Genomic DNA, 27,184 nt, shown 5'->3' on the forward strand with positions numbered 1-27,184 from the left:
TCATGGATTGCTTTCCATAGGAAACATACATTGGATTTTTTTTCAACAGACCGAGTATAGGATGAAAAACAATACAAGTTATGCTGATACTGATACTGTCCCCAATTGTCTTGCCACTTAAGGACTGCTGTCAATAGAAAAATAGCTTCAATTGTAACTACACTCTGAATACCTTGTGTATCTGCTGCAATACAGATTTGGCATTGATGCAGTGACTTGTCTTTTAAAATCATTGTGAACCACCTTAATGTCTTGGTATCTCGTTCCTCTCTGCCCAATGTTGAATGAATTTGTGTTCTTAAAACTTGAGCTTTTATATAGGGTTATATCCACTAAACATGCTCAAAGCGTTTTACAAAGAATCCTTGACCAACAGCAAGTCGTAGTAACATGTAGAACGAGACATGACACCTGTGATATTACATTTTTTTCCGACAAAGTAAAGAGCCTTTTCCAAGGACTTAACTATGCACCGAGTGAGGCTCGACCTCGGGACCTTCCGATCCGAAAGCGAGTGCCATGCCACTAGACCACATAGCCCCACATAGTTCTTGTGGTTTGACACTCAACCTCATTGGTTAGAGCCCAGCTGTGTGCAGTGCAAAGTTTAAACCTTAGAAACACTTGTACTCACATTCTTTTAATAACAGCGTTGTTTCTGTCCAAAAAAAAAAAAAAAAAAGGGGGGGGGTCATGTCTCGTCTACATATTAAGCATTGTTGTTGACTTGGGACAACTTGTAAAGTGCTTTGACCACATTTAGTGCTCATTTTTTAAAAATGTTTCAAATAACCTTGTGATCTTTGGATATTTATTTGACAGTACAGTCACATACTTTGTTTAATATTGGGCAAACATAAATTATCACTCATCCTTTGAGTTTAGACAAATGTTGGCACTTGATTCTTTTGTTGACAAGATCACTCATCATTCAGCTTATGGGCAAGATCCTCTTAATTATGATAAAAAATATATCTGCTTACTGGAAAAAAGTAAGCACTAAATATCTTTTTACTGGAATTCAACGCCCAGATTGCGGTCGGTGGATGTGCTTGTGTAAAAGTTCCTCGAATTTTTGCCTCCTGAATTGCCAACCCTGATAATTGGTTCCACATGGCATTTTTAAACTAATATTTTCATTTTCTTTTACTCCGAGGAACTCTGCTGTTTTTTTTTTTTTTTAATGAGCTTCCAAGTTTAAAAATGATACAACCTATGCAATTTATAAAGATATAAAGTATGAGATTCAAACCATATTTAATTTTACTTGTTGCTTTCTAGTTTCAGCAACCTGTTCAGTTCCTCCAACAAACCAAAGCGACCACTCCCTGCTGCCACAGTCAAGTATAATGCACCCACCACCCATGTACAACCAGTTGGCGATCCCAACAAGAAGTCCCGAGATAAGGGCTCTTCTAGCAACCCGAAATCCAAGGCTTATGACTTCCTTCAAGAAGATCTGTGAGTCTATTAAATGTATCTTTAATGTATCGATCTTTAAACTCCCAACTTGCTCAAATATGATGAACTTGTGTCAAACCATAGTCGTGTAACCCTTCACAACACAGTCATTATTGAAATGGCATAGTTGTGTGTTGTTCTGCATAATATAATGTTTGTGGGTTTAAAAAAAAAAAATCCTTAGTATCCTTACTCCAGTTAATCGACGATAAGGAGGCTTTCATCCAGCATCTTGTATTTCATGGTATCCAAACATACATAAATCCATTAGATGATGCAATTTTTTGTTCTCTATCTTTCCCCCCATTTTTTACATATTTCATTTTTAAAAAGTTTTGGAGGATGGCAAACATGATATCTTTACCATCGGTGGTTATTCTTACTGCAGTGATTGTGATCTAAGATTAAACTCCTTTGAATATCTCTAAGGGATAGGAGGGGAAGGGAGGGTGTAATGACATGACTTGATTTTAAAACTTGCATTGATATATTTAAGGGTTTTTAGATTATTTATTTTAATTATTTTCCTTATCTTGTTTTGTATAATTTTTCATTTCAAATCTGATTGTTAAAATAAATTGATTCAGAATATATTGAATAAGTTGTCGCAAGCAAGGGTGAGAAATAATACTTGTAAATTTTTAGATTTCTCACAATTGAAGACAAGACATATTATTCAGGACACATTTATCATCACTCTTTATTAAAGCTGAAAGAAACCTATTCAATGAATTTTGCAGAACTTCTGAGAAGGCAAAGAGAGAAAGAGAACGTGAGAGACGTGAGCAGTACAAACAAGTACGTGCCCATGTCAAGAAAGAAGATGGCCGCATGCAGGCGTATGGCTGGAGTCTGCCTGCCAAATTGTCTACTCAGGTGGCCAGGGCTGACACGCCAGGGAAGGCCAATATCCCAGTGCCTGTGCCAGTGTATTGTAGACCTCTATTTGAGAACCAGATGGGATGGAAGGTGAGTTGTGCGTAAAAGAATTGTTGGACAAAGGACAGACAATAGTGATAGATCTCTGGATTTGTATTTTTAAACAAAAATTCTTCTTAAATCTTTGTAAATGGTCATTCAATGTTTAATTATAAAGCACTCCGTTACAAATGTTTTTTTCGGAATTTTAAATAAAAGAAATTTAAGTGGTTTCCACGAGAATGACAGCTGCCTGGTGTAATTCCACCTCAGTATCAGTTTTCATCCCGAAACAGAATTTTTTTCTCATCTTATTAGCTCATTTCACCGTTTTATTTCATCACTGGCTGGCACTTTGATAAAGCTTTATTCACCATTATTATGTGTCTGACCTACAAACTAGTTTATCAAACTCTTCAAATGTGTTTTGAGGTACGTTGTAAAAAAAGAGGCACTGAATTTTGTTAAAACTTATGTTTTTACAATTAGTATTAGGATTATGTGGTGGTTTAAAAAAAAAAATGTTCAGGGTAGAGAAGTTATCCTAAATGTGCCCAGGTAGAAAAAATATTGGGGAGGAATAGTTAGATTAGGCAAGTAATTTGACTCATTTTGATAAATGATAAATATCAATGAAGCAAGAAAAACTCCATTCATGATAAAGGTTGGCCTTGTTTCAATTCAACAAGACAAGACCCATTTTGTTAGCTGTATCAAGGAATAAATGACTAGATATGTCAATTCTTTCAAAGCATGGAAGAATAATCAGCACAGTCTTTGCTATTCTTTTTACATTGCAAAGAAAATTGTACAAAATGAATCTAAAATTAGTACAAAGGTCATAATTTAATGTTATGTGGAGCATTTCTTCTGAGTGCCTGTTCTGCCACTATTCCTTTCTTTCATGTTTCCAACAATTGGGAAATGTAGATGTAAACCATTGTATTAATATTGAAATTTAGATATATATCCAAGCGGTCCTTTAATCTTCAGGTAAGATTTCTGTTTTAATTTGTCCAGTAGGTATTGAAATTGGGTTGTGGAGATGCAGTAATTTTGTGGGGAAATTATTTTGCATTTTGTGAATGGAGAACTATTTTAATGTGTCTTGCTAATTGTTTTTATTTATTTTAAACCACATCAGATCTGGTGTGCAGCAGGGGTAAATTTGACAGGGGGTCGTACCAGAGATGGGGGCTCCATTGTTGGTGCTAGTGTGTTCTATTCAAATCCTCCTGAGGAATTGCCTCCCCCTGCCAAGAACGATGTGGAAAGACTGGACAAAGAAATTAAGGTCAGTTATCAATGATCTGTGATGAAAGTAATAGATTTTACGATAGGAATTTGAGTAATTATGTCAGAAAGGATAACATTCAACTATTATTTCACGACCCAGACATCCAGCTTTTGAGATTTTACCGGCATGACATTGAATTTCTTGTCTATGGCTATCTTGTCTATGTTAAAGGCATTTCCAATCATGTCTTTGATTTAGTGAAAGTTTGTTTGGGGTTGAACATTTATGAATTCCATATGCCCCTCTCACGATTTCCCCATTCAAAACTATCATCATAATCATTAATTTGGGAGGTAGTGAGGCACAGCGGAATGGTCTTCATTTCTTAATGTGGCATTAACCATTTGGTGATACTGTAATCGGACTATTGTGCTGTGTGGTCTTGAGCAAGTTGACTTGCCGTAGCTCTCTAATGGTGCTGCTGTACTGTGGCCGATGCCTGAGTTATTTCAGTCTTTCCTTGAATTATACCTAAAGACAAATTTCCCCATGGTGTGAAAAAGTAAGGAATTTTATCTTCATTATCATCATCATCATCCCCCATCTCCTCCTCCTCCTCCTCATCCTCCTTATCCTCTTCATCATCACCACCATCATCATCATCATCATCGACTGTCAAAGGTCTCTTTGTGATTATTCCAGGATCATGAAAAGAATGTCAAAGAGGATGAGAAAGACCAGCTATCTAGTCTAGTCTGGGTATGTACGTCCACCCTTGAGGCAAGTCGTGTGTCTATTATTGATGCCAATAATCCAGCTGATGTGTTGGAAACGTTCCGTGTCTCTGTCTCTCACATCCTCTGCATCGCCAGTATCCCAGGTTTGTCTGAAAGATCTAGGAATTGATTTGTTAAAAACGCATATAAAAATTTTAATATTTATTGATGAAAGAGTGAGTCGTTTTTTTATGAAAAGGTGGAAGAATTTTGAAGAGGGTATGGTTGAAGAACAGGCCAGTAGTCCTCACATATGTGTTGAATATTCAGCCTGTTTTTGCTCCTGCATTATTTGAAAAAGAAATCTTATGAAGATTGTCATGAGTCATTTCACCATCATAATGTATCATCTAGTAAATAGGTTGCTAATGCAATAATTGAAACACAGTGCAACACACATTCAACAAATTCACAGGTTTGACGAACAAGGACAGAATTCCCAAATTATCACGGGTGTCCGCGAACTGTTTCACCGTTTCGATGAACTAAACTGAGACTTAGGGACAAAAACACTCGCCATTGAGAGATAGAGAGAGAGAGGAAGGGTGGAGGGAGAAAATGCATGAATCTACGAGACCTGGATGCATAAACACTGAGATCATATAGAAGGAATGGAATTGACTTAGCTCTTTGTTTTTGTTTTTAGCCAGTCATTTTTATGAGTAGTTCTCACTAAATTGTATCAATCAACTATAAACGTTTAAGGTTACACATAGTTTTGTGTGTTGGTGCATTATATCCGGCTGGTAGATGTTATGAGTATTTAACTTATTGCATAGCATCAATAGTTGTACATCGCAGTTAGTATCTCTTGTCTTAAAACTGTGTTCTAGTATTCGTTGAAAAATTGATTCCATGAACTTTTCCTGCTCTCCTGTGTTGTTGCACAGTAGTCTACAAAAAAAAAAGGATGAATTGAGTGCAACTAATTTTTAAATTTTGTTATTTTATCTCTTAATTATTTTCTCATGTCTGACACACAGGAGCCACAGAAAGCGATTACCCTGTTGCAGAGGAAATATTGAATGCCGAAGTCCCAGACCTCCCTAAAGAAACAGTGGTATCTTCTGGTAACTCTCAGATCAATGCAGAAGGGTCCATTGGTGTAGGGGGTGTTACCTTTGTTCAGTGTGCTACCGGAGGATCCAGTCCCATGACTGCTTCGCCCATTGGATCTCTGACTGAAACCAAAAGTGAGTTTTGGTTGTTTGATTTCCATGATTAACAAATAGGATGAAGGAGCTTTAATCGTAGAGTTGAGAGATTTGATTTTGTTATCTCTCAACCTAACCCCTATTGTTTTGATCTCATTCATTTTTATTCAGCACTGTCAATGTATTTTATTGTTGTTAAATACTCTCAATGTTTGTTTGACATTTATGCAGAGATTTTACTTAATGGGTTATCTACAATTTAATAATTAACGAATCAATACCTATCTTATAGCTGTCAATTGTTATTACAAATCTTACTTAAATATTCCCCATACTTACTCTTCAAAGAAGGTGATAAATTCTACAAATAATAGCAGTCAAATTATATAAACCACATAAATGGTGTTTATGTGATATAAAAAAATGCCATAAAAGGGTAAGCTGTAGTGGTTGTTTAACCTATCATAGACCATAAGCAATTGAGTAATATGTGATTGTGTTTTAAAGTAATGGTGTGCCGCTAGGAGTCTGTATTTGCTTACTGAAATACACGGAAAGGTCAACTAAATATTCATTCAGAAACATAAATAACAATAGTCAAATGGAATAGAAGCTCCGATTTGATTAACAGATACATATGATGTGTTGATCAAATTGAAGGTTCCGTTACATTTTACTATTGTTATTTATTTCTTCGAGCTTCAAGCAGCAATATATGCATTCTATTCAGAAAGATCACACACTCATTCTATTTTGTTTTATCATACATTAACTATTATGATATCTGTAGCATAAATGTATAAGGTATTAAATATTTAATAAATTAACCTGTAACATGAATGTATTGGGTACTAGATAATAAATGAATAAATTCTATTTATGATAACCTTACCTCCTTTTGTAGAAATTTGCTGCATTTATGACCATTTAATAACTTATCAAAATATTTTTATAACTGTATTTTTCAACTGCCTTCTCCTATCCATAATTTGACAGTGCTTTTTAGTTGTATTGGTTCATAATAAAGTGTAAGATATAAACAATTGACATACAAGAATGAAAAATAGCAAATCTTTTGTACAATTTTCTCCTTTAAAGTGTTTTTTTCTTAGTCTTTACCTTTATGTTATATTGGATCCTCACATACTTTCTCATCAATTATAGTAATATTCATTTAGCTGTGCCTGCTTTGCTAAGTTAAATAAGTTAGGCAATACCTTTATATTTTAGAAAGTGGCAAAAATAACATGAATATCTCAAAATATTGCAGGGTTGGGTAAAATTGGGTCTGGAATGTACACATTGTCCCTTTTATTTGATTTGATGTTTTACTTGTCTTTTCAAATTAAATTTAAAAGAATACTATTAGCATCCAACTTAATCACAGAATTCAAGCTCGTTTCTTTTTTCTGATGAAAGACTCTTTATTTTATCGGATATCTTCATATTTCATTTAAAGTTGGAATCAATATATATATCTTGTATTCCCGTTGTCTACCGCATGATTCTTATTACTAAAACAAAAGATACATGATCCCTATTGGTCCTGCTTTCATTTGATCAGGCAGTGACGATGTAGATGGTGTAGTGTTATCAGAGGAAATTGGAGGGAAAGACGGACTGAGTAGTAAGGAGAAGAATCAGGAAGGAGGTAATGCTGTACAGCATGTCCTATGGATCACATGTAGAATTTACTTCCTCATCCACCCTCTACTCAGCTTTCTTGTTTGCAAACGCCCTTTGCTTGTTTATTTTTTCTCTTGAATGATAGGAATGGATAAAGTTTTATGACAACTAGAATGACATGCTGCGAATAATGGCAAATAAAAAGACATATACCTGAATATTGTCATGAATTTAAGTGTGTATGATCGAAATATCTTTTCAAGGAATGGCTGAATTTTGAGGTGTGTCAACATTTATCTTTTTCTTTTTATGTGACTGAAATTGATAAACCCCATTTATATTTTTAAAAAAAAAATTGTTTGTACTTGTTGTCAAGTAAGTCAAATTCAAATTTGATTTTTGTGACCAATAGCAAAAAAAAAGTTGAGCTTTTATATATCGCAATATCCATTAAACGTGCTGAAGGCACTTTAAAAGGGGTCCCTGACTAAAAGCAACACTTAACATATAGGACGAGACATGGCGCCTGTTAGGTGATATTACAATTTTTTTCCGCGCGAGACATCGCTGTTATCGGCCAGGTACTCATTACCACACAATACATACTGATTGGATTAACTTTGGCATTACATACTGGATTATCCATATTTTTGTTTTTGAATTATTTAATTGAGAATGTTGAGAATGGCATGTTGGTAATGAACTAACTTTTTATTTCTAAAATAAATCCCAAAAAACAGAGATCCAATTTGATTAACAATGATAAATAATGCACACCTGCCACAGATAGAAATTTAATGAGTACAAGCCGATTGATAGAGGGTCAAATTCATCCAATTCAATCTTTTCCTTCACATTCAGATCTTTGAGAAATGTTGGTCATCATTTAACTCAGAAATTGATATGTGGCCAAACTGAACTACAATTCATCAATTCTAAAGCAAATTGATATGATAATCATATGATTTGAATCGATTATTCTTTTTAAATTTGGAGTTTTTTAAAATACCCAAAAGATACATGTAAAATACTTGAAATATCTGTAAGGTGATAGAATTGGTTGTTAAGAGGAATAAACAAAACAAAGACGGGATGGAAATCAAATGCTCTTTTGTATTTTAACCCTTTGTTTAGGGTTAGGAAAACGTGAAATAAAGATCATTAGATATAGGAAATTCATCATTAGATATTTAAGTGAAAGGTAGATGATTGCGTGAAAATAAATGTTTCTAAATTTAATTGGAATAAAAAACCATTGCAAACACATAATAATTTTTTTTTTCTGAATGACATTTCCTTCAGTTTGTCTTTAACACGGTTATGTGAGTAAACTGTAAGAAAAGATAAAATAGTCTCCTGGAATTTCTGTCGTCCACAACCTAAAGATGAGTGAATTAACCTCTAAGCCCTCAGTTTGCTTTTTGTAAGCTGTTATTATGATAGCTGTTGAACAATGAAGAAACAAATTGGTAAACGATATTGATTTTGATAGATATAGAATTTATGGTCTGGAACTTTTTTTACCGATAGGATTTTTGATTGTTGAAACATGTAAGAGGAAGGAGTGGCATGAAAACAAACAATTTGTGAGGATAAAAGATCAATAACAATATATGAAGAATACATTAAAAATTTTTTTAAAAGAAAGAAAGATCAAACAATTAGGATATTGAGAGATTTAGGCTTGTGATGAGAAAAAAAAAACTCCAGAGAAATTAATCAAGCTAAACGATTTTTTTTTCAAAGTTTTTATGGATTCCCATTGTATAAATAAAGATGTTGAAACATCTTTAAAAATAAAGAAGTAGATAAAATTAGAAAATCTTTGGAATGGTTATATTTTTACATTCAATAAAAAATATTCACTAAAGCATGGGGATATTGCAATAGTATGAAAGGAATAATTTTAAATATTGTCTTCTACTGATGAAGTGATGGTTGTAAAGAGTCAAATGTGAAAATGTGGCCTCAAATGCGAAAAGTGTGATTTTCCTCAACCCCCTTAACCTTTTCAGGCACTGAAGAATTTGTGGTGATTGAAGACGTAGAAGGTCAGTCATTGCCATAATCCCTTCTCTTCTTCTTCTTATTCTAGTGTGTCAAGATTTGTTTGTTTTAGTCCATAGCTTTCATAATTCGTGGATAAATGTTGTGTGTCTGTATAAAGATAACAGTTATGATATAATTTCATAAAAATGAAACATTTTCGAAAATTTATTTAAAAATTTTAAATCATTTTGAGTCAGTATATAGAGTTTGAAAAGGGTTTTTATAAAAATGTATAATTTATTATTTGACAAAAGTTCTAGAAAGGGCTTTATCTTAATTACAAACCAATATGTAAAGACATATTGAGAACATAAGTGTTTAATTTATTATCAAAATTTGGTTTCGATTTGAAGAACAGTTATCTTGATTTTTATTTAGCTCCTGGGTTTTTGTTTTCTTTCATCTTTGAATTTTATTTAAAGATTCATATGAGTGTACTACCTTTAGTCATTACACCATGAACTGTGTACTGAATGATAATATTCCTTACTCCTTTACAACCCCAGAATTTTATCCATTTGAAAGTAGAATACTAAAACTCTAAAATGTGATTTTCTTTCCTTTTCCTCTTGTTTTCTACCTTTATCGCAATGTGCCAATATGTTTCTGAAAATTCAATTAATTAATCTATGGATTATTTATTTGGAGTCAGTAATCATCCCACCTTCCAATTAATACTTTGAGAAACACCAATTGCTCATTCTTTTTCCCATACATATTTTACAAGTCACCAACCCATCAGTTCGTCCCTGTAGTTCCTTGAGCACCTCTCATTTCTTCTCGACTTACATCGGAATGAATTGGATGGCTTAAGACCCTACCATACTATCATAAACATGGTTATTTTGTAAAGTCTCATTTCGATAATTTGAACACCTCCTCACCTCTTTAGCTATTCAGATTATCAAATTAAGAACCAACTTAAAGCATTACTGTAGTTTAGATGACAGACACTGTTCTGTAGAGGGCGGTGATGCTTATCACTACCCGCCAGAGAAATAATGAATTATGGCTGTTATATTTTGTATGCCTATTGTCTTAAAGAGAGTGGATGGGATAGTTCTGGTAGCTTTAATTTTCTGGTGTCAAACTCACTTTAATGCCTCTCAATACATTTGGTACCCTGACTATTGAATCATAAACTCGGGTTCTAAAATGAAGTTCGGTTAAGAAACGCAAGAGAATATAATCTGTTTCAAGGTAATTGTGAATACTAAGCTACTAAAAGCTGTGAGTTGTAAAAAGCAATGTACAAAATATATTGTATCAAAAATCTACAACCAGTTAAAAATGACTAAAATCCATTACAAATGGTAATTTTCAAAGTAACAAAGGCATCAGTTAGTGCAATAACAATATTTTCTATGATATTTTTCATGAATTTTATCATATGTCTCATAGTCTGGATTATCGAGATGTGACTATATATTTGTTTGAATGTTATTTCTGCATTTAGAGGCTTTTAAAAAAAACAACTCTATACTGTCATTCTTTCTCTTAACCGTCTGAAACCAAAATAAAGTGTTCAATGTGTGTATGATTAACAAACTTTTGCATGGATGCATTAGATTTTTACTTGTGCGTTGGTTAGGATGGTTTGTATTTATATTCCCTATCAATCCCCCAGATTTATTGCCCAATCAAGATGTTATCCTGCCAAAGAATATTTTGCTTATAGGGCAACCTCAAAAATATGGAATTAATAGATGTTACGGTTATAAAAGTTAACATTGAAGAGATAATATACATTTGTTCTGTTGTCACTACTGAATATGATTTTCTCATGCCTTCCTTAAATCCAATATTTTCCAGTTTTATCAGTTCTCATTTTTAAAAAGCCAGTATCATGATAATTTATTAGATAAATTTCACATGGTGCTTTAAAACTAAGTGTATTTCCAGAGTGGGACAAAACTATTGGTTCCATGTGCCATAAAACAAAAATTAAAAATAAATAAATTCATGTTTTTAATTGTTTCCCTTAGAGGTGGGAGACTTTGAAATTAAATATTTTTTGTTAGCCTTAGAATATATTTGTAAACTGTTTTATTTTTGCCAATAGTCTGCTGATTACATATTATTAGATTTGCCTTTATTCTCAATATTAGAAGTAAAGCATAAGATGTATTAATGTAAGAGACTATTTTTCGGTATGACTAATATTGTTTTTTTTTTTTTTTGGTCAACCTGATCACCTGATCTCGAGGTAGTTCTCGATTGACTCAGAAATAGATTTCGACTTAACTTTAATTAATGCATTGTTCCTCTATATTTTGGTTTACAATATACATTCTTTAAAATTCACATTTCAGTTTTATTTACCTAGATAGATTATATTTTCTTGTCTCTCTCCCCCCCCCCCCCACCCCCAAGTTTAACCTTACGTTTTACTAACTGCAAAGTAATGGAAGTTTGCTTGAAGTCTAAAACAAAAGTCTCTTGTCTACGAGTTTCTGATTCAATGTGTAGTTATATATAAACCATTTGATCAAATTTATAGTCTTTTCCACAGTGTATCCTATTATATTCATTATCTTTTCCTTATTTCTTCTTGAATAAAAAATAAAATAAAATAAATTGTTATCGTTTTTATGTTTGAAACATCCACTCCAAATTTGTAGAGGGAGATCCACTGGGTGCAGCAGAAGAAGAGGAAATATCCCCAGCCCAAGTCTATAGAGCCAAGGGTTCCCCAGCGTCCTCAACACCCAGCACCCCCACCCACACCTCTCGCCTTCCTCCTAACAGTACCAGCAATCCGGAATTGGTGCAGGATGGGAGAACGTCTCCAGGGACATCAGAAAATTTCCTGCAGACTGAGGAGACAGAGAAATTGAGTAGTGTCCTTCCCACCATGTGGATGGGATCTCAAAGTGGAAGGTAAGAGGGTACACAAAGGGAAATTTATCTCTTAATTAAAAGAAAAAAAAGTGATGTATTTTCATTCATCATCTTATTGTCTGAAAATTCATTAGAGTTTGCTCTTAAAAGTTTAATGAGCATTGTTTCACCTTGTTGTCCAAATCAAGTCTATGACGCGGTAATATGATCAGAATTAAGTGGATCATTTTTTATTTGAAGTCACACTGATGGCACAGTTATTGGTGACTAGCAAATTACGGTAAAGGAAAATTTAGACCTTATAGTCTAAGATAAAAGTTCTGATTTCTGCACAAAAAGAAGAAGAAAATAGATGTTGGTATTTTATTTGGTTATACTACTTTCAAAATGAACTTCTGAAGTAAATTTGTTTTGTTTTCCAGCTTGTATGTTCACTCGTCTGTATCCAATTGGAAGAAATGTCTCCACTCTGTTAAACTTAGAGACTCCATTTTGGGAATAGTGTAAGTATTATTCAGTGTAAATCAGAGATAGACGACAGAGAAATATTTCTCTGTTTTTATTGTTTTTGTTGTTGGATGAAGAAGGATTTTGAGCCCGAAACGTTTGTGTTTGATATTTTGTTATTTTTTTAAAACTGTTATTTTCAATTTTGTTTATTACTTTGAATAATTTAGAGGGCTTTCCATATTATCTTTTTTTTTTTTCAACAACCCATTCACTTTGATATGAATAAAAGCTAAAAAATATAGTTTCAGTTCATAGTTTATCAACAAACCATACTTTAAGATATAATATAAGCCAACTCTATATCACAGTAAGATATAAATAAAAGCTGAATAAATATAACTTCAATTCGTTAAATGCGTTTTCCCAAGTTTTATCAAATACAAATATTATGTAGCACATTGTTGCAGTAATTTATGGTTTATCCTCATCATTTAGTCTATTGTGCTCGTTCAAAGAATGTTTATTTTTTAAAGCTTACTTTTTTTTTTGATCAGACAAATGTATCAGAGTAGTGTCTGAGAGGAAGAAATTTTTTTCATATTCTCTTCAGACATGTCAAGGGAAGAGTTTTGGTGTCCCAGGCTGATGGAACCGTTGCCATTTTCCACAGGGCTTCTGGTAGGTGTAAACTCTCCATTTGTAGAAAATGCAAGATAAACCTCAGGTTTTACAAACAAGATGAGTAAGCGTAAAACAATTTTGCACCAGTGTAAATAAGGTCTTTCAAAATAAGCAGGCTGCAGTCACTCATTATGAACTTAGGTTGATGTTAAAGGTCAACTACTTTGTATAAGGTTGACTATTGTTTCATAACTAGTGACATAAAATACTTTCCATTGTATTTTTAACAGAGAATTATGATAGGCAAAATAATAAACATCAGGATATGATAAACCATAAGTAAAATAATTTGACTTCTTGGATTAATAATCTTTTGTTGATTGTTGTGGCCTCACATTAACCAGCATCAATCCTATTTTTACAAAGTAACTATTATTTTTTGTATATCATAAATAGGAGAAGAAGGGAGAGATTGTGGATAAGTTACTAAATAAATGAAGTAATAGTCTAAAGTGGAATTATAACAATGTTATACAACAGCTCATTTTACATATTGTTGGAAAAAAGAAAAAAGATATACAGTAGACTCCTGATAAGACGATGCCCTGGAGAACATTTTTTTAAATCGACTTAACTGAAAATCAACTTAACCAGAGTGTAACCAAATGATAAAAAATGTCTGTGAACAAAGCAAGACAATCTGGAATAAGTATGGCCCTTCATGTCGCGCTTTCCACTGACGTTACTCTGTCGCATCGAATTGATGTAGAGAAGTAGAGGTCCCTGTAGTGGTCACGCTTCTTGTAAATCATCGAGACTGAATTGGCTGGTATGCCAATTTCCTCTGCAATGGTTATATGTCGCATCCCAGACTTTTCAACTGCATCAGTCATTTCTTTTCAGTGATAGGATTGTTAACCTTCTGTTTGCCATTGTAGTTGTAGACTTGACTTGAATTCTTGATAAAATTGATACTAAATAAAAGGGTCATTAGATAGGATGGCTTATTCAATACTGCTTATGTTCATTGAGCATGGACGTCAGGCAAAGCACCTACGACACATTGGTAGCACTAAAAAGGTGGACTATAGAATGACTGGAAGGAGATGGATGCCATATTTGATAGATGGCGGTTACCTCAACTATGAGACATATAATAAATAATGGAATGACATGAAAATATTTTTATTGCATTTGATCTTACTGATACCTTTGGTACTCTAAAAATAGCCATATGTAATGGATTGTAATTAAGACAATAAAAAACAGCAAAAAATAAAGTGTCTTATTATGTCAGAAGACAAAAGAGAACGCAGTGATGGGAATCGAACTCAGTATCCAAATTATATGGCAGCTCCTGCCCAACTGTGAGAGGGGTGTTCTTTTATCAATGCCTGTTGCCACTCTAAAAATAAAAGTGTTTTCAGACTCTAGTCTGTCATGAGCTGGTTGTTTTTCACAACTATTGAAAGGTTCAGATTGATCACCAAATTGTTATCTCACTGATGTTACCAGATGGCCAGTGGGATTTATTGAATTACCACCTGCTGGATTTGGGTAAACCTAAACAGTCAATTCGTTGTATGACTGTAGTGGCAGGCAAGGATGTCTGGTGTGGATACAAGAACAAGATCCATGTTGTCAATCCACAGTCCATGAAGGTGGAGGTAAGGGAATTTGTAATTTTAGAAATATGATACACATTGAATGACTTAAAATGATTATACATTTATATTGAAATGTCAGCAAATTCATGTCTGAGAAATCCATTATAAATCTGAAGGCACAGGAGACCTGTTCCACCATAGTTTGAAACACATTACACAATTTAATCCAACGTAGCTTGTTTGTCAATGGCAAACAAGTAATTGCACCATTATCTGTGCTCTTCTTAATTACTAGTTGCTTCTAAGAACACTCAATTTGTAGAGTCTAGGAAATAAGGTAAAAGGGAATTGATTTTAAGTGATTCAATGGTGCAGTAAATTGCAAAGCTTACAGTTCTTTTTAAAACATGGAATAATAGCATTCTTATTCCTTTTAATAGATATATTTTGTTAACGGTTAATTGGGAAAGTTTGTTGGTTTTACAAGTTTGATGAAGCTTTGGAGTTTTTCCAATGAATAGATGAATGTTTTGCTTGGGGACAGCGTGGCTCAGCAGTACGGTCTTTGCTTTGTGTGGCCTTGAGCAAGTCACCTTGCCCTAGCTCGGCTGACGCCTGGGTTATTCCAGTCTTCCCTTGGAATAGACCCAAGAGACAAATTTCTCCTATGGGATGAATAAAGGGAATTTTTTTTTTTTTTTTAAACACTTCCACTTATAAAGAAAAATTATATTCTAGACAGATTGTACCAATTAAACTACTGTTGTGATTAAGCTGAGTTCCAGTCAGCTGCTTCGACTCTTTTGTATAAGTCAAATCTGACCAATTTCATGGAAAGACTTTTTAAAAAGAATATGAATTAGCTGAGAAGTGGATGGATTTACTTCTTTGGAAATAAAGAAAAGTGAGTCAAATTGCACAGAATAAGGGCGAATTTGACTACCCTTTTAAAATGTTCCATCTCATCTCTGAGCCATCAAGGATCATTGCACTGTTATATCATTTTTGTATCTGCTCTTGTTTCCTTTCAGAAAAGTTTTGATGCCCATCCACGAAAGGAAAGCTGTGTTCGGCAATTGTGTTGGGTTGGAGATGGTGTTTGGGTGTCCATCAGACTGGATAGCACACTGAGATTGTACCATGCCTACACCCACCAACACTTACAGGATGTGGATATTGAACCATACATCTCCAAGATGCTTGGTAAGCAATGAGTGTGAAGGATATAATAATGATATCAATCATGTTAGTAATGATGATGATGAAGAAGAAAGAGGAGGAAGAGGAGGACTTAAAAATTTCCAATCAATTTACCAATTCATGGAGCCACCATTTTATACAGCCCTTTGTTTATCTTTCCATTCCAGCTTAAGAATTTATCTTTTATTACATCTTATTCATTCATTCACTCCCATATGAAGATAATTTATCCCATTTATGCACCTATTCCATTCATTTGTCAGCAACTGTATTCATCCATTTATTCTTTAATCCATTCAATTTATTCACGTACACTTATTTCATATACTTGTCCATCCATTTGCCAACCTCTTCTCTTTAGCCACGGACCCACCCTTTCAAAATCAGTCGTATTATCAGCTTTATTGGTTATCATGTTTCTTGTACATCAAATTTACATATTGCAACAAATGAAAAAAGATAATGAATAATTCTTCCTCCCCCCCCCCCCCCCCCCCCCCCCACCCCCACACACACACTCTCTCATCATCCAGGTACAGGCAAACTAGGTTTCTCCTTTATACGTATCACAGCCATGTTGATTTCGTGTAATCGTCTGTGGATTGGAACTGGTAATGGAGTCATCATCTCAGTGCCTCTGTCTGAGAGTAAGTTTTGCCAATCATGTCTCTATTAGTTATTAGTTTGTTTCAAAATAAATGTGAAAAAATTGTTTTTTCTCTGTCAGAAGAGGGGCAAGTTTTTTTTTAGAAATTCAGGATAAATTGTATGCAAAACTTTGTTAAAGTTTCCAACTTTCTGTATATTTACGGAATTTAGTATGTTAAAAACCCTCAGTATATTTTCCAATCTCCTGCTAAAGAGAAAAAAGTTAGTCAATAATGTATTTTTTACTGGAGTTCAGCACTCAGAAAGGGGTCGGTCTCTGTGTTTGCGTAAAAGTTCAGTAAATTTTTGCTTCCTGAATTGGCAATCCTGTATGCTCACTTTTTCAATAAATATTATAAACAATTCTTTTTTTCTATCAAGCATAGAGTATATTATAGTAGTTTTATATAACCATATGTACCCACCCGAACATTACAGCTGGCAGTAATGCAGTTCTTTCTTTTATTTCATTGTTTGGTAACTCTTTTCCTCTTTAACATCATTACATCATTAATTGAATAAATAGACACAGTATAAAAGAGTACATTCTTCTTTTCATTTTCTCTTACATATTTTGACCAGTTGTTTCTAAAATTTTTGACCAAGAAAAAAAAAAATGAAATTGTAAAAATTTGAGCTGAAACATATGAGTAGCTTGTATTGAAGTATAAACCCAATTTTTTTTCTCCTGCCTTGTCTGTTAAAATATGTGGAAGTGTGTCAAAGGATATAAGACATATTAACGAACTTAAAAAAAAACACCTTTCTTTGCACAGACAACAAACAACCAATGATCACTACCTCAGTCAGTCTTGGTACTGGTGGCGGAGGACTCGGAGGATTAGGTGGTGGGGGCCGGCCAGGTGGTGTGGTTCGTGTCTACAGTGATAGCAAGACAGACAGTGTCACCCCTGGCAGTTTTATCCCATACTGCTCCATGGCTCAGGCACAACTCTCTTTCCATGGTCATAAAGATGCCGTCAAGTTCTTTGTGTCAGTGCCAGGTAAAGAAGTATTTTGTGTACTCTCTCTCTCCCTCCCCTCTTTCTCTCTTTCTCTCTCTTTCTTATTTTTGGTATTTTTTAGTAGGTAAGTTGCCATCATAATTGATTCCAATCTCACATAGCAGTTTTGTTCATTTTGTTCCTGTTTTTCCCTTTTTATTTCTTAAACGCATCATGTTCAACATTAATATTTCAATCTCTGTTCCTATCTTTTTTTCCTTTGTTGATGACATTATAACATAATTCACATATTTAGCTTGAATGTTTGGGGTTTGGTGAATTCTTTTGAACTGAGTCCATGAAGTTTGATGAACTCAGATGAAATGTACATATACTGGGAACAGAAACGTCACAACCATCTTTAGTCCTTAAGAATTTCCCTCTTCGGAAATATTCCTTTTTGGCAATATTAAAGAGAATAATTACAAAGGAGAAGAACACACAGTTTCCTGGTTATTACAGTATACAACCCCAAATGTAAATTGACTGCTTTTGCGAACTTGATTGAATATTGATTTTCAAGCATCCATGAACTGCGGTATAATTTATAGCATTTTAGACCAAGCAATATCTTTCTTTAAATGGTGTTGTTGTCATCAAGCATTGCTATAGCATTATCATTGCTTCTGTTGTTCTGAAAAAGTCTAAAATAAGATACTTTGCTTTTTGTTTTGGAAAAAAACACTTGGATATAAAAGAATCACCAATAACTGTGTGAATGAAATATTTTTTAATAAAATTTTTTTGACACAAATGTTTGAAATAAAATTGTATTTCTAAAAACTCTGTAGTGTCAAAAAGACTTACATTTAAAAAAAAACTTATTTGAACTGTGTGATATTATTTTACATATGTTAAGCATTATTCTTTAACACTTTGTTCTATTTTATCCTCTTTCTTTATGTATGTAAATCTCATCACCTTATAGTATTCGTTATTGATAGCATTATAGATGGCTATACTTTAATACTTAATGCTATTTTTAATCAGTGCTAAATATGTGATTGATTTTGAAATATTTTGACATGGACATGTTTCTAATTAGAACACGGTTTTGTACATTTATTATATGCCTTAGAAATAAAAATCAAAAAAGGGAAATAAAGTTAATCATTTTCAGAAACGAGTGCGTTTTAAAGGGTCATATGGAATTTTTGTTCAGAATTTTAAGAGATGACATTCACACAAAAATAATATTTACTTAAAATAGGATTTCCTACAATGAAATTCTGGAACTAACTTAATGTGTAATTAAGGAACCACACTGACTTTCCACAATTCCATTTAACACTTGTGTCCATTTCAGCTGTTGACCTCCCGAATAATGTCAAAACTACCTCTTCATTTGGTGCATCTAAAACAAGTGATTTTTCTCTTATCTTTCTGTGTCCTTACAGTTTAACATCAATGGTTATTTATAGTCTATGTAGTGTGTATTGCAGAGGACACCTAACCATTTCCTCGATTTCCTTTGTTTTAAAATTTTTTTTGGGCACTCTAACCCATCACACCCACTCCAACCTTCTGTGTCTCCTGGCTTTTGTTAAAATGAATTTTTCTTTGAATGGCTGCTCTATTAACTTTCCCGATTAGTAACTGGCTTGATGTTGAGATTCCATTATCGTGTAAAATAGATGGAGATGATTTAAGGCTGTAGCTAAATCAAAACCAGCTGCTTTTTAAGGATACTGCTCTTGCAGATTTTAATTATTTGAAAGGTCTGAAAGAAAAATGGTATATTTCCCTCCATATTGACTAAATACGCTTGCTGGCAGTAATCCTAGCTTTGAAAGGAGACTATGATATAGTTCTAAACAATATGTTTGTGTAAATGGGTGAAATGTCAGCAACTAGAAATTGTAGTTTTTTGTTTAGAGAAATTGGAATGTGATAATATGACATTTGTCAACTCCAGAAATACATCAATGACTACAAATGTTTTAAATAGAAGGAAAAAAAATAATGAAATTTAGGTGTTCATGAAACTCTGTTTTGATTCATATGGACACTCATGAATTTTTTCTGCATCCATTCATTTTGATAGGAATTGTCTCAATTACCCTTTTATTTATTGTTTATTTGGAAACCCTCCTGAAATCAAATGTTGAACCAAGTCTAAGTTCAATGAAAATATTTTACTTTAGATTTAGATTTTGTAAGTAGCCTATTATAATTTTAAATGATGGTTAACTTTTTCTTTTTGTGGTGTTTCATGGTGTTAATCTATACATTTTTTATATTGGACACAGCGTCACATCTTAACATTTGACTTCAAATACAAGAATTGATAGGGGATTGGTTTGTTTATTTTTGAAGTGCTGTAACAGAATTTAGTTTTGAAGTTTGAATCCAAAGAGAGGTTTGCAGGTTGATACACAAAAAATTTAGTTTATGAAATAGAAACGATTATTGATGATGATTATGATGATTTCTAAAATCAATTTTTGTTCTTTACCAGCCTCCTTTTTAAAAAATCTTGATTTAGTTTAGCCCGTTAATTCCCACCATTTAATCTTGAGAATTTCATTGAAATTATAAGAAACCTGTCTGAACCATTCCTTTAGTTCCTGTTTCTTTCCTTTTTTTTAATTTTAAAGACATGGTGGAATATGAGTGTGATCTGTTCGTCATTATATACCACACCTGCTTATTATTATTATACTTGAGAGTCAGAATTGTATTCCTCACACAAGCATACCATTGATATAAGTTGATAAGTGTGCACTGTTGAGTTCAAACACATTTGTCCAGCTTTTAGTACATCTGATGATAGTGCTTCATTTTATCTCTTTGTTGTCTCTTTAAAAAAAAAAAAAGTTTGTGCATTTTTAAAATGTTGCATCTGACTTTAAGAAGAAAAGGGTATCTTTGAAGCAATAAGAGACATTTAAAAGAATAGAATAGGATTTAATAATTTGGATAATAAGATTTTTAGAAAATGAAAAATTAATGATCCTGGTCTCTGGCATTTAGTTACACTTCTTTATTTTCATACTCTCAGAATACTTATGACAGATAGACAATAAATCCAGACAATAAAATCCAGTCATATCAAACGCTAATAGTTTTAATTTTACTATGCATGGACACGATGGGACATATGTGATTATATTTTTATTAAAGTAAGAAACATGAGAATTTCTCAAGCAAAGATTAGAAATGGGTCATAAGAGTTGTTTATCTGCACGTCTTGTCTTGTCTGAGACAACTCAAAATCAAAATTTCCATTCATTCCAACCTCAGGGTCCCGTACGTAAACTAACCTCAATTTGATATTATACATGGGTGAGCAAGCTGACAAAACATTGGATTTTAGGTCACAGTGATGGAAACCATGGATTCAAATTGTATCAGTGAAAGACAGTACACTAATTGTATTTTATAACTTTAAAATTTCAGATTCCAGCATCTTGTTTCATTCCGACATGATAGCACACTGATTCAGTTGGTTATATTTTTTACAATATATCAATAATTGAATATGACGTTATATTGAGAGGATTACATGAAAATTATCTCTTAAATGGAACATGCATGGTTTCTTCTAGGCATAAGAACCTAGCCAGGTCTTTGGAAAGTACACTCGTTTGGGACAAGTACATAATTCACATGGGAGAGGATAATCGATGAATAGAATGCATGACACACACATCATTTAAAAAAAAATTAAAGATCTAGTTTTATGTCGGAATACATTTTAATAATAATAATAATAATAATAATAATAATAATAATAATAATAATAATAATAATAATAATAATAATAATAATAATAATATATACTTTATTCATCAAAAAAATGGAAATTCGTTTACAGACGTGGCATGCATAAAAATGTATAAACACAAATTGAGAATCTATGGCGACAATGTATACATATATATATGCAAATGTAAAAATATACAACCAAGAACCAATAGCAACACTTTATATATTAATTTGATAAATTGAGATAGGCCATACCTCTGGCCTTTAGTCCGAACTTGTGTGTGTATATTTAAAAGATAGTATTTAATTTAAATCGCAATTTCGCAGAAAATTGAATTTTAAGTCAAAATAATCAAGAAAGTAAATTTGTGTTTTTTGATGTTTAAAAAATAAATTGAGTATCCTCAATGAAGACATTTATTTAGATTAAATTTAATATTGGTTGTTAAGTATCAAGGTCGCCCTGATATAAAAAATTTCTGAGATGATGGTGTTATATTAAAAATATTTTTTGAGGGTTGTGTGACTTGCATTGGGTGAGAAATTTGAATGGTCTCTAACTGGATACATGGATACCTTGCAACAATGAAGTCTTCTTGAATAAGTCTCACATGTATCATCATTTTCAGGGGCTACTAATATCATCTTCTACATTCCTTTTCCAATTCATTGATTTAATCTGAAATTATTGTAATTGCTCTTAATAGCAAATTTAAAAATCAATTTATTCAGTTTGAAATTAAAACAATTATTGTCGTTAAGAAAAAGAAAATTACAAATTGTTTTTGAAATATCTATTCCAAGAAATGAGAATACTTTTTTTCAGCTCATTAAATAAAAATTGTGACTCCTGTTTATTTTAAGAGGAAAATTTCTACTTTTTAAGTTTCCTTGTTGTTATGTCCATATTTTCTTTCATTTATGCTAGTGATGTTTAGTTTTATTCATTTTCGTTATGTTTTTCCATATTAGCGAGGCTGAAAATGAAAAAATCAACTGTGCATGCAGGTATGGTGTTTGGCACAATTTTATTTCTAAAGAAATCATAATCAATGTATCAATTTTTTTTCCAAACAGTGAATAATCCTTTTTTTTCACACCATTTTATCATGCGGCTTGATTTCTACAGTGCCTAACAAACCATCTTTTCCCCAACCATAGTTGAAATATCTCTCTTTCATTATTCTCTTTCTACCTCTGTGGTCTCTCAGCTTTCCCCACCTCCCATCACCCACCTTCCTTCAATTTCTATCATTTTCATCGCTTTTACATACCTGGCATGAATATCAGACTGAACGCAAATGAGAGTTATAATTTTTTTTCCATTTGCTTTCTTTCTTTTTTACTTTTGAGTATAATGGGTAGCACACCTGTAGGAATTGGAAAAATGAATGACCACTATTGCATTTTGGATCTTCAGACAAAGTCCTAGTCTTTATAAGCATATTATGGGAATGTTTCCAAAACAAATATTGTAATCTTCAAGGATTATTTCAATTAGTGAACTGTTTCACCAAATTTAACCAAAACCATTGTTTTGTTTTCTTGTAGAATAAGGAATTCTTGCAATTGTCCATCCTTTAGTAATCAGACCACCTCATGCAGTCACGTTTATACTATTATTATGCCGTTAAAAAAAAAACAAAACCCGTTTTGATCAACTGGTAAAGCTGTTCAAATTGAACTATTGTGTATATGTGCAGCTTTTAGGGTTCCTGGAAGATGAATTAGTTGAACTGTCTCTCAAGCAAGGTGACTGCTTTCAGTCTTGGAGTTGAAGCAAGATTTATATTTTCTGACCTACTTATGTAGGTTTTTGGGGTTATTAATATCTCATCTAGATATTAAAAAGTGAATTCCACTCACTATATTAAGACACTTTAATTGATTACCTTGCTTGGCCTTTTTATCCTTGATTTGCTCATCGTTTCAGTGTGTTTTATATCTAATGTTTAATTATAAATATCACAAACTGATTTTGAATAAAGAAAATAAACTAGGTATCAACATTCCTTGGCCACCGCTGCTTTCATCTCTGTCCACTTTATGCATTAACAACTAACAACATTATCAGTTAAAAAGAGTTAATGATACAAATCGATAGGTTTTTATCTAAAAAATTTCACTTCATGTTGAAACAAATATTATTTGAATAAAAACTTCATAAAGAAAAGGAGTTAATTCACAGCCATGGCGTAAAGGTTATTACTATTGCATGCCAATCAGATCAAATATATGAGATCCACCAGTCGCATGCAATAGGAAGATACCTTTAATGATATAAAAAATTTCATGTGTGTGTGTGGGGGGGGGGGTGGGGGGTGGGATAAATTATTTATGGTGATAACTTGAATTCTTGTCATTGTTATCAGATACAATCTAAAATTAGGAAAACAACGTCATCAATATTGGAAATGACATGGTTACAGTTGTTAATACTACTAGTATGCAAAATCTTAAATATGACTCGCTGCCATTTTTCTCAGTCAACTATGAACACTACAAATAGCGAAGGGTAAGGCTGAAAAGATTTCTTCTCTCACCCTATATTTGTTTTCTCCCTCCTGCTTTCAGCTTTTGTATTAAAATTCTTGCTAATACGTTGAGTCCTTAATGAGTTTTAATGTCAGTTGCTTTTTTTTTTTTAAGGTAAGGTGGGCGGGCGTGTGGGCAAGATTTTTCTCCTTGTAAGATCACCTCTCTGTGAAATATAGTAATAGATGTTAGTCATCGATTCATATTTTGCTAGCATTTGAGGGAATATCTTTTGGGGAGAATCCTGCACCTATTGTCTGGTTGGCACTATATGACAGTCTGACAACTGGGTGGGGTTCCTGACCTCCCATAGTGGGCAGGGAGGTACATGATGTGTCTTCTATCCCCCCAACCCGTTTTCCAATTGTTTCCGGTCGTTGTCTTGGAATGAGATTACTTAGTTTTGTCCTTGCTGGAGATCTTGGCTGGGAGGGAAACAGTCGAATGTATAGTTATAGTTTTGGAAGATGATATTTTTTCCTTGTAAATCATCTCTCTGTTATGCATTGTATTATGTTTAGTTTACATATTATATTATATGATTTGTAAACATTTCAGTGTATTCCTCTTAGTTCGGATCTGTGCTTGTGTCTTTTAGGTGATCTCAAACTAAGTACTTTGACGGTGTGCTTTTGGAATCTACATCTGTTCCCTATTTGAACCAATTCCCCTTTGTCTCACCTTTTCTTTTGTGCTTTAATTGTAATTCTAGAACTTTTTACTATCCCATTTTCTTCCTTTTTACTGGCGCTGATATGACCTTAATGTGTTGCAAGCGCCGTAAAACCCTTAAAACAAAACAAAACAGTCTGACAAATATACTCCAAATCAACAATCTTTTAGTTATCATGATTATTTTGGTTTATTATATTGATGCTGAAGTTATCCAATAATTTTGCAAGTCTAGTAGGGGGTTTTTGCTCTTGGACTTGTTAAAATTTAATTGGTTCTACCAAGATCAAAACATTGGGTAGGGAGAGAGGACTTTTTTGCGTGTTTAAAAATTATTTTTTTTGGGTAGGAAATTGCATACAAGCCTTGCTTTTGTTTAACAACGTCTGGTGTGATCGCAATTTGGCATTTTTATAACAAAATGCAATTTATTTGATGTTCAAAAAAATTTAACTTGTAAAATTTTGATTTTTTTTTCCATCATGATATCAATCTATTTTTCACTGATTAAGGTGTAAATGTAATGCGCAGAAACACACACACACACACACACACACACACACACACACACACACACACACACACACACACACATCTTTTCTCGAACAGGAATTACGTTGAACAAATATTTTCCTATAAATTGTTAAAATCTGGGATAGAAAAAATGTTTGTTTTTTTCTGGATTGTGTATGGTCCGTCCTTGAATAATGAATGTAATCCAGAATTATCTAAGTTTTCTTGATCTTAGCTTCTCTATATCCTTAAATGCGTAGATGTAGAATTCATTAAAGTGTCCATACATGTTATCACCAAAATTGTGCTGAGTTTTAAAAAAAAAGAGAAAATTTACGAAGACAAACAAAGCTGTTCTCTTTTTTCACCACTGAAATCTCTTAATTAATGTAATATTTATATTTTGGTAAAAATACATATGACTAACTTTTAATAATTTGCTTTAATTCTATAGATTTGTTATGTAATAGTTGGACTGAATTCTCCCAAACCACTTTATTCCTTTTATTTATTGGGATATTTATGCTGACCAACACTTTTCACCAAGAGAGCAGATATAATGATATGGGGCTTTATATTAAAGTCCTGGCCTCATCGTTATTACTGCTGTCCTAGTGGAAAATCTGTTTGATGTCTGGTGAGAGTGCAACGGGATATACTTGGATTATATGTTATGTTACTTGAATGTAAAGCTTTAACCATTGTTAATCAATATAATATAAATCTTAACATCAATCATTATTATGATTTTAAGGTTGAAAGATTAAAATTTCAACCCAAATTGTTTGTCATTTATGTCTTTCTCATATTGTTTTTGTACCTTTTTAACAACTTAAAAACTGATCACTTGGAAGATTTTGTTTTTCGAAGTGGCTATTCAGACTCGGTAGAATGATTGTTGCTTGTCTAACACTATCAGAATGCATATTATTTTGTCCTGATTTTATTTGGACATCACCTGAATTTTGCTGTTAGAAAAGCTTTTCCTTTATACCACTGTTACTTTGACTGACTTTGATTACCTTTGAAGGGTTTTAACTTTTTTCCTCTTCAATTTCTAATTAGACTTCCAATTGATCAATGATTTTGTCTTTTTCATCAAATAAAGTGGGTCTTGACTACCTGTTGATCGTTTTTATTCAAAGTATTTTGCTTTGAACTCAGGTTGCCGTTTCCCCTGTTTTTCTGTGTTCTATAATATTTAAGATTTTGCCACTTGTTGCTCACTTTTGTGGTCACAAATACCTTTCTTAATTTGTATAGAATTTTTTTGGGCAAATCACAGAAACCGGAGAAAGGCCAAGGTTGAATTGCTGCATGTTGCCTCACAACCTGGTGATTGCACATGTACATTGGAGTTTTGAGTCCGAATTGAGAGACTTTAGACTCGAGTCCAAATGGCTGCAGCCTTTGTTTTTATTTTTATATTTCCATATTGTGTTGTAATCCCAAAAGGCAATATCTCATAACCATAATAAGATTTGTTGTAGTTTTACATACTTTCTCATCCTTCTTCTAGGTCAAGAGCGAAAAGGATTAAGTGCTGCATCAGACCCAACATCAAACTCATCAGTGTCTTCATCGGCCCAAGGGGAGGCTACTCCAGCTCCAAAATCCAACACTCGCCTAGTCTTGTCTGGAGGAGAAGGCTATGTTGATTTCCGAATGGGTAAGAGTTTGCAGTCGATGACATTTTGTATTTTTGTTGCTTTTGTTTGCGCTTAAGACAATTAAAATCTTATCTACAGTTGCCATTTAAAACAAAAACAAGCAAAAATGTTAGCTTTGATTGAGCACAACACCCACTAAATGCTCTTAGTGGTTCCAAACCAACAACATTTAATATATAGGAAGAGACATGATGCTAATAAGGTGCTGTCACATTTTTTGGGACAGAAATACAGCTGTTTCCAGCCAGGTACTCACTTTACACACGGTTTTAAACTTGAAGCTTCTCTCGTTTTTGATAGTGGTTGGTTTAATTATCTATCATCTGTTATCCTTTCAAGATTAGACTTACCACAGCCATATCTCGTAATCATTGTACAAAATCGCATAGTCCACATTTTTCTAAATAGTTGTTAAAAATTTTTACAACAATGTTTAAAGTGTGTATGACTGCAAAACTTATTGATTTTATTTGTGTCAATTGATAACAAATAAA

General features: G+C 33.0%; 1 protein-coding gene across 50 annotated transcripts in view; it reads left to right on the forward strand.

Moving 5' to 3' along the window:
- The window catches only part of LOC144970157 (C-Jun-amino-terminal kinase-interacting protein 4-like), a 57,715-nt gene that overhangs the window by 29,824 nt on the left and 707 nt on the right, over positions 1-27,184 (forward strand). For 8 of the 50 annotated variants that reach the window (XM_078909506.1, XM_078909484.1, XM_078909483.1 and 5 more), the window contains 13 exons: positions 1,282-1,461; positions 2,202-2,430; positions 3,524-3,673; positions 4,319-4,496; positions 5,376-5,585; positions 11,843-12,101; positions 12,485-12,565; positions 13,123-13,190; positions 14,649-14,800; positions 15,772-15,943; positions 16,474-16,587; positions 17,365-17,592; positions 26,540-26,689. In XM_078909506.1, the coding sequence (XP_078765632.1) occupies positions 1,282-1,461; positions 2,202-2,430; positions 3,524-3,673; positions 4,319-4,496; positions 5,376-5,585; positions 11,843-12,101; positions 12,485-12,565; positions 13,123-13,190; positions 14,649-14,800; positions 15,772-15,943; positions 16,474-16,587; positions 17,365-17,592; positions 26,540-26,689 (2,171 nt within the window). Of the gene's footprint in view, positions 1-1,281; positions 1,462-2,201; positions 2,431-3,523; positions 3,674-4,318; positions 4,497-5,375; positions 5,586-7,110; positions 7,198-9,187; positions 9,224-11,842; positions 12,102-12,484; positions 12,566-13,122; positions 13,191-14,648; positions 14,801-15,771; positions 15,944-16,473; positions 16,588-17,364; positions 17,593-18,898; positions 18,956-22,272; positions 22,309-26,539; positions 26,690-27,184 lie in introns of all 50 variants that reach the window. The other 42 variants (XM_078909501.1, XM_078909482.1, XM_078909503.1 and 39 more) reach the window with 10 other exon arrangements.

This window comes from Berghia stephanieae, chromosome 4 (assembly GCF_034508935.2).
Source record: "Berghia stephanieae isolate SIO BIC M18660-M18661 chromosome 4, UCSD_Bste_1.3, whole genome shotgun sequence".
NCBI classification, from domain to species: Eukaryota; Metazoa; Mollusca; class Gastropoda; order Nudibranchia; family Aeolidiidae; genus Berghia; species Berghia stephanieae.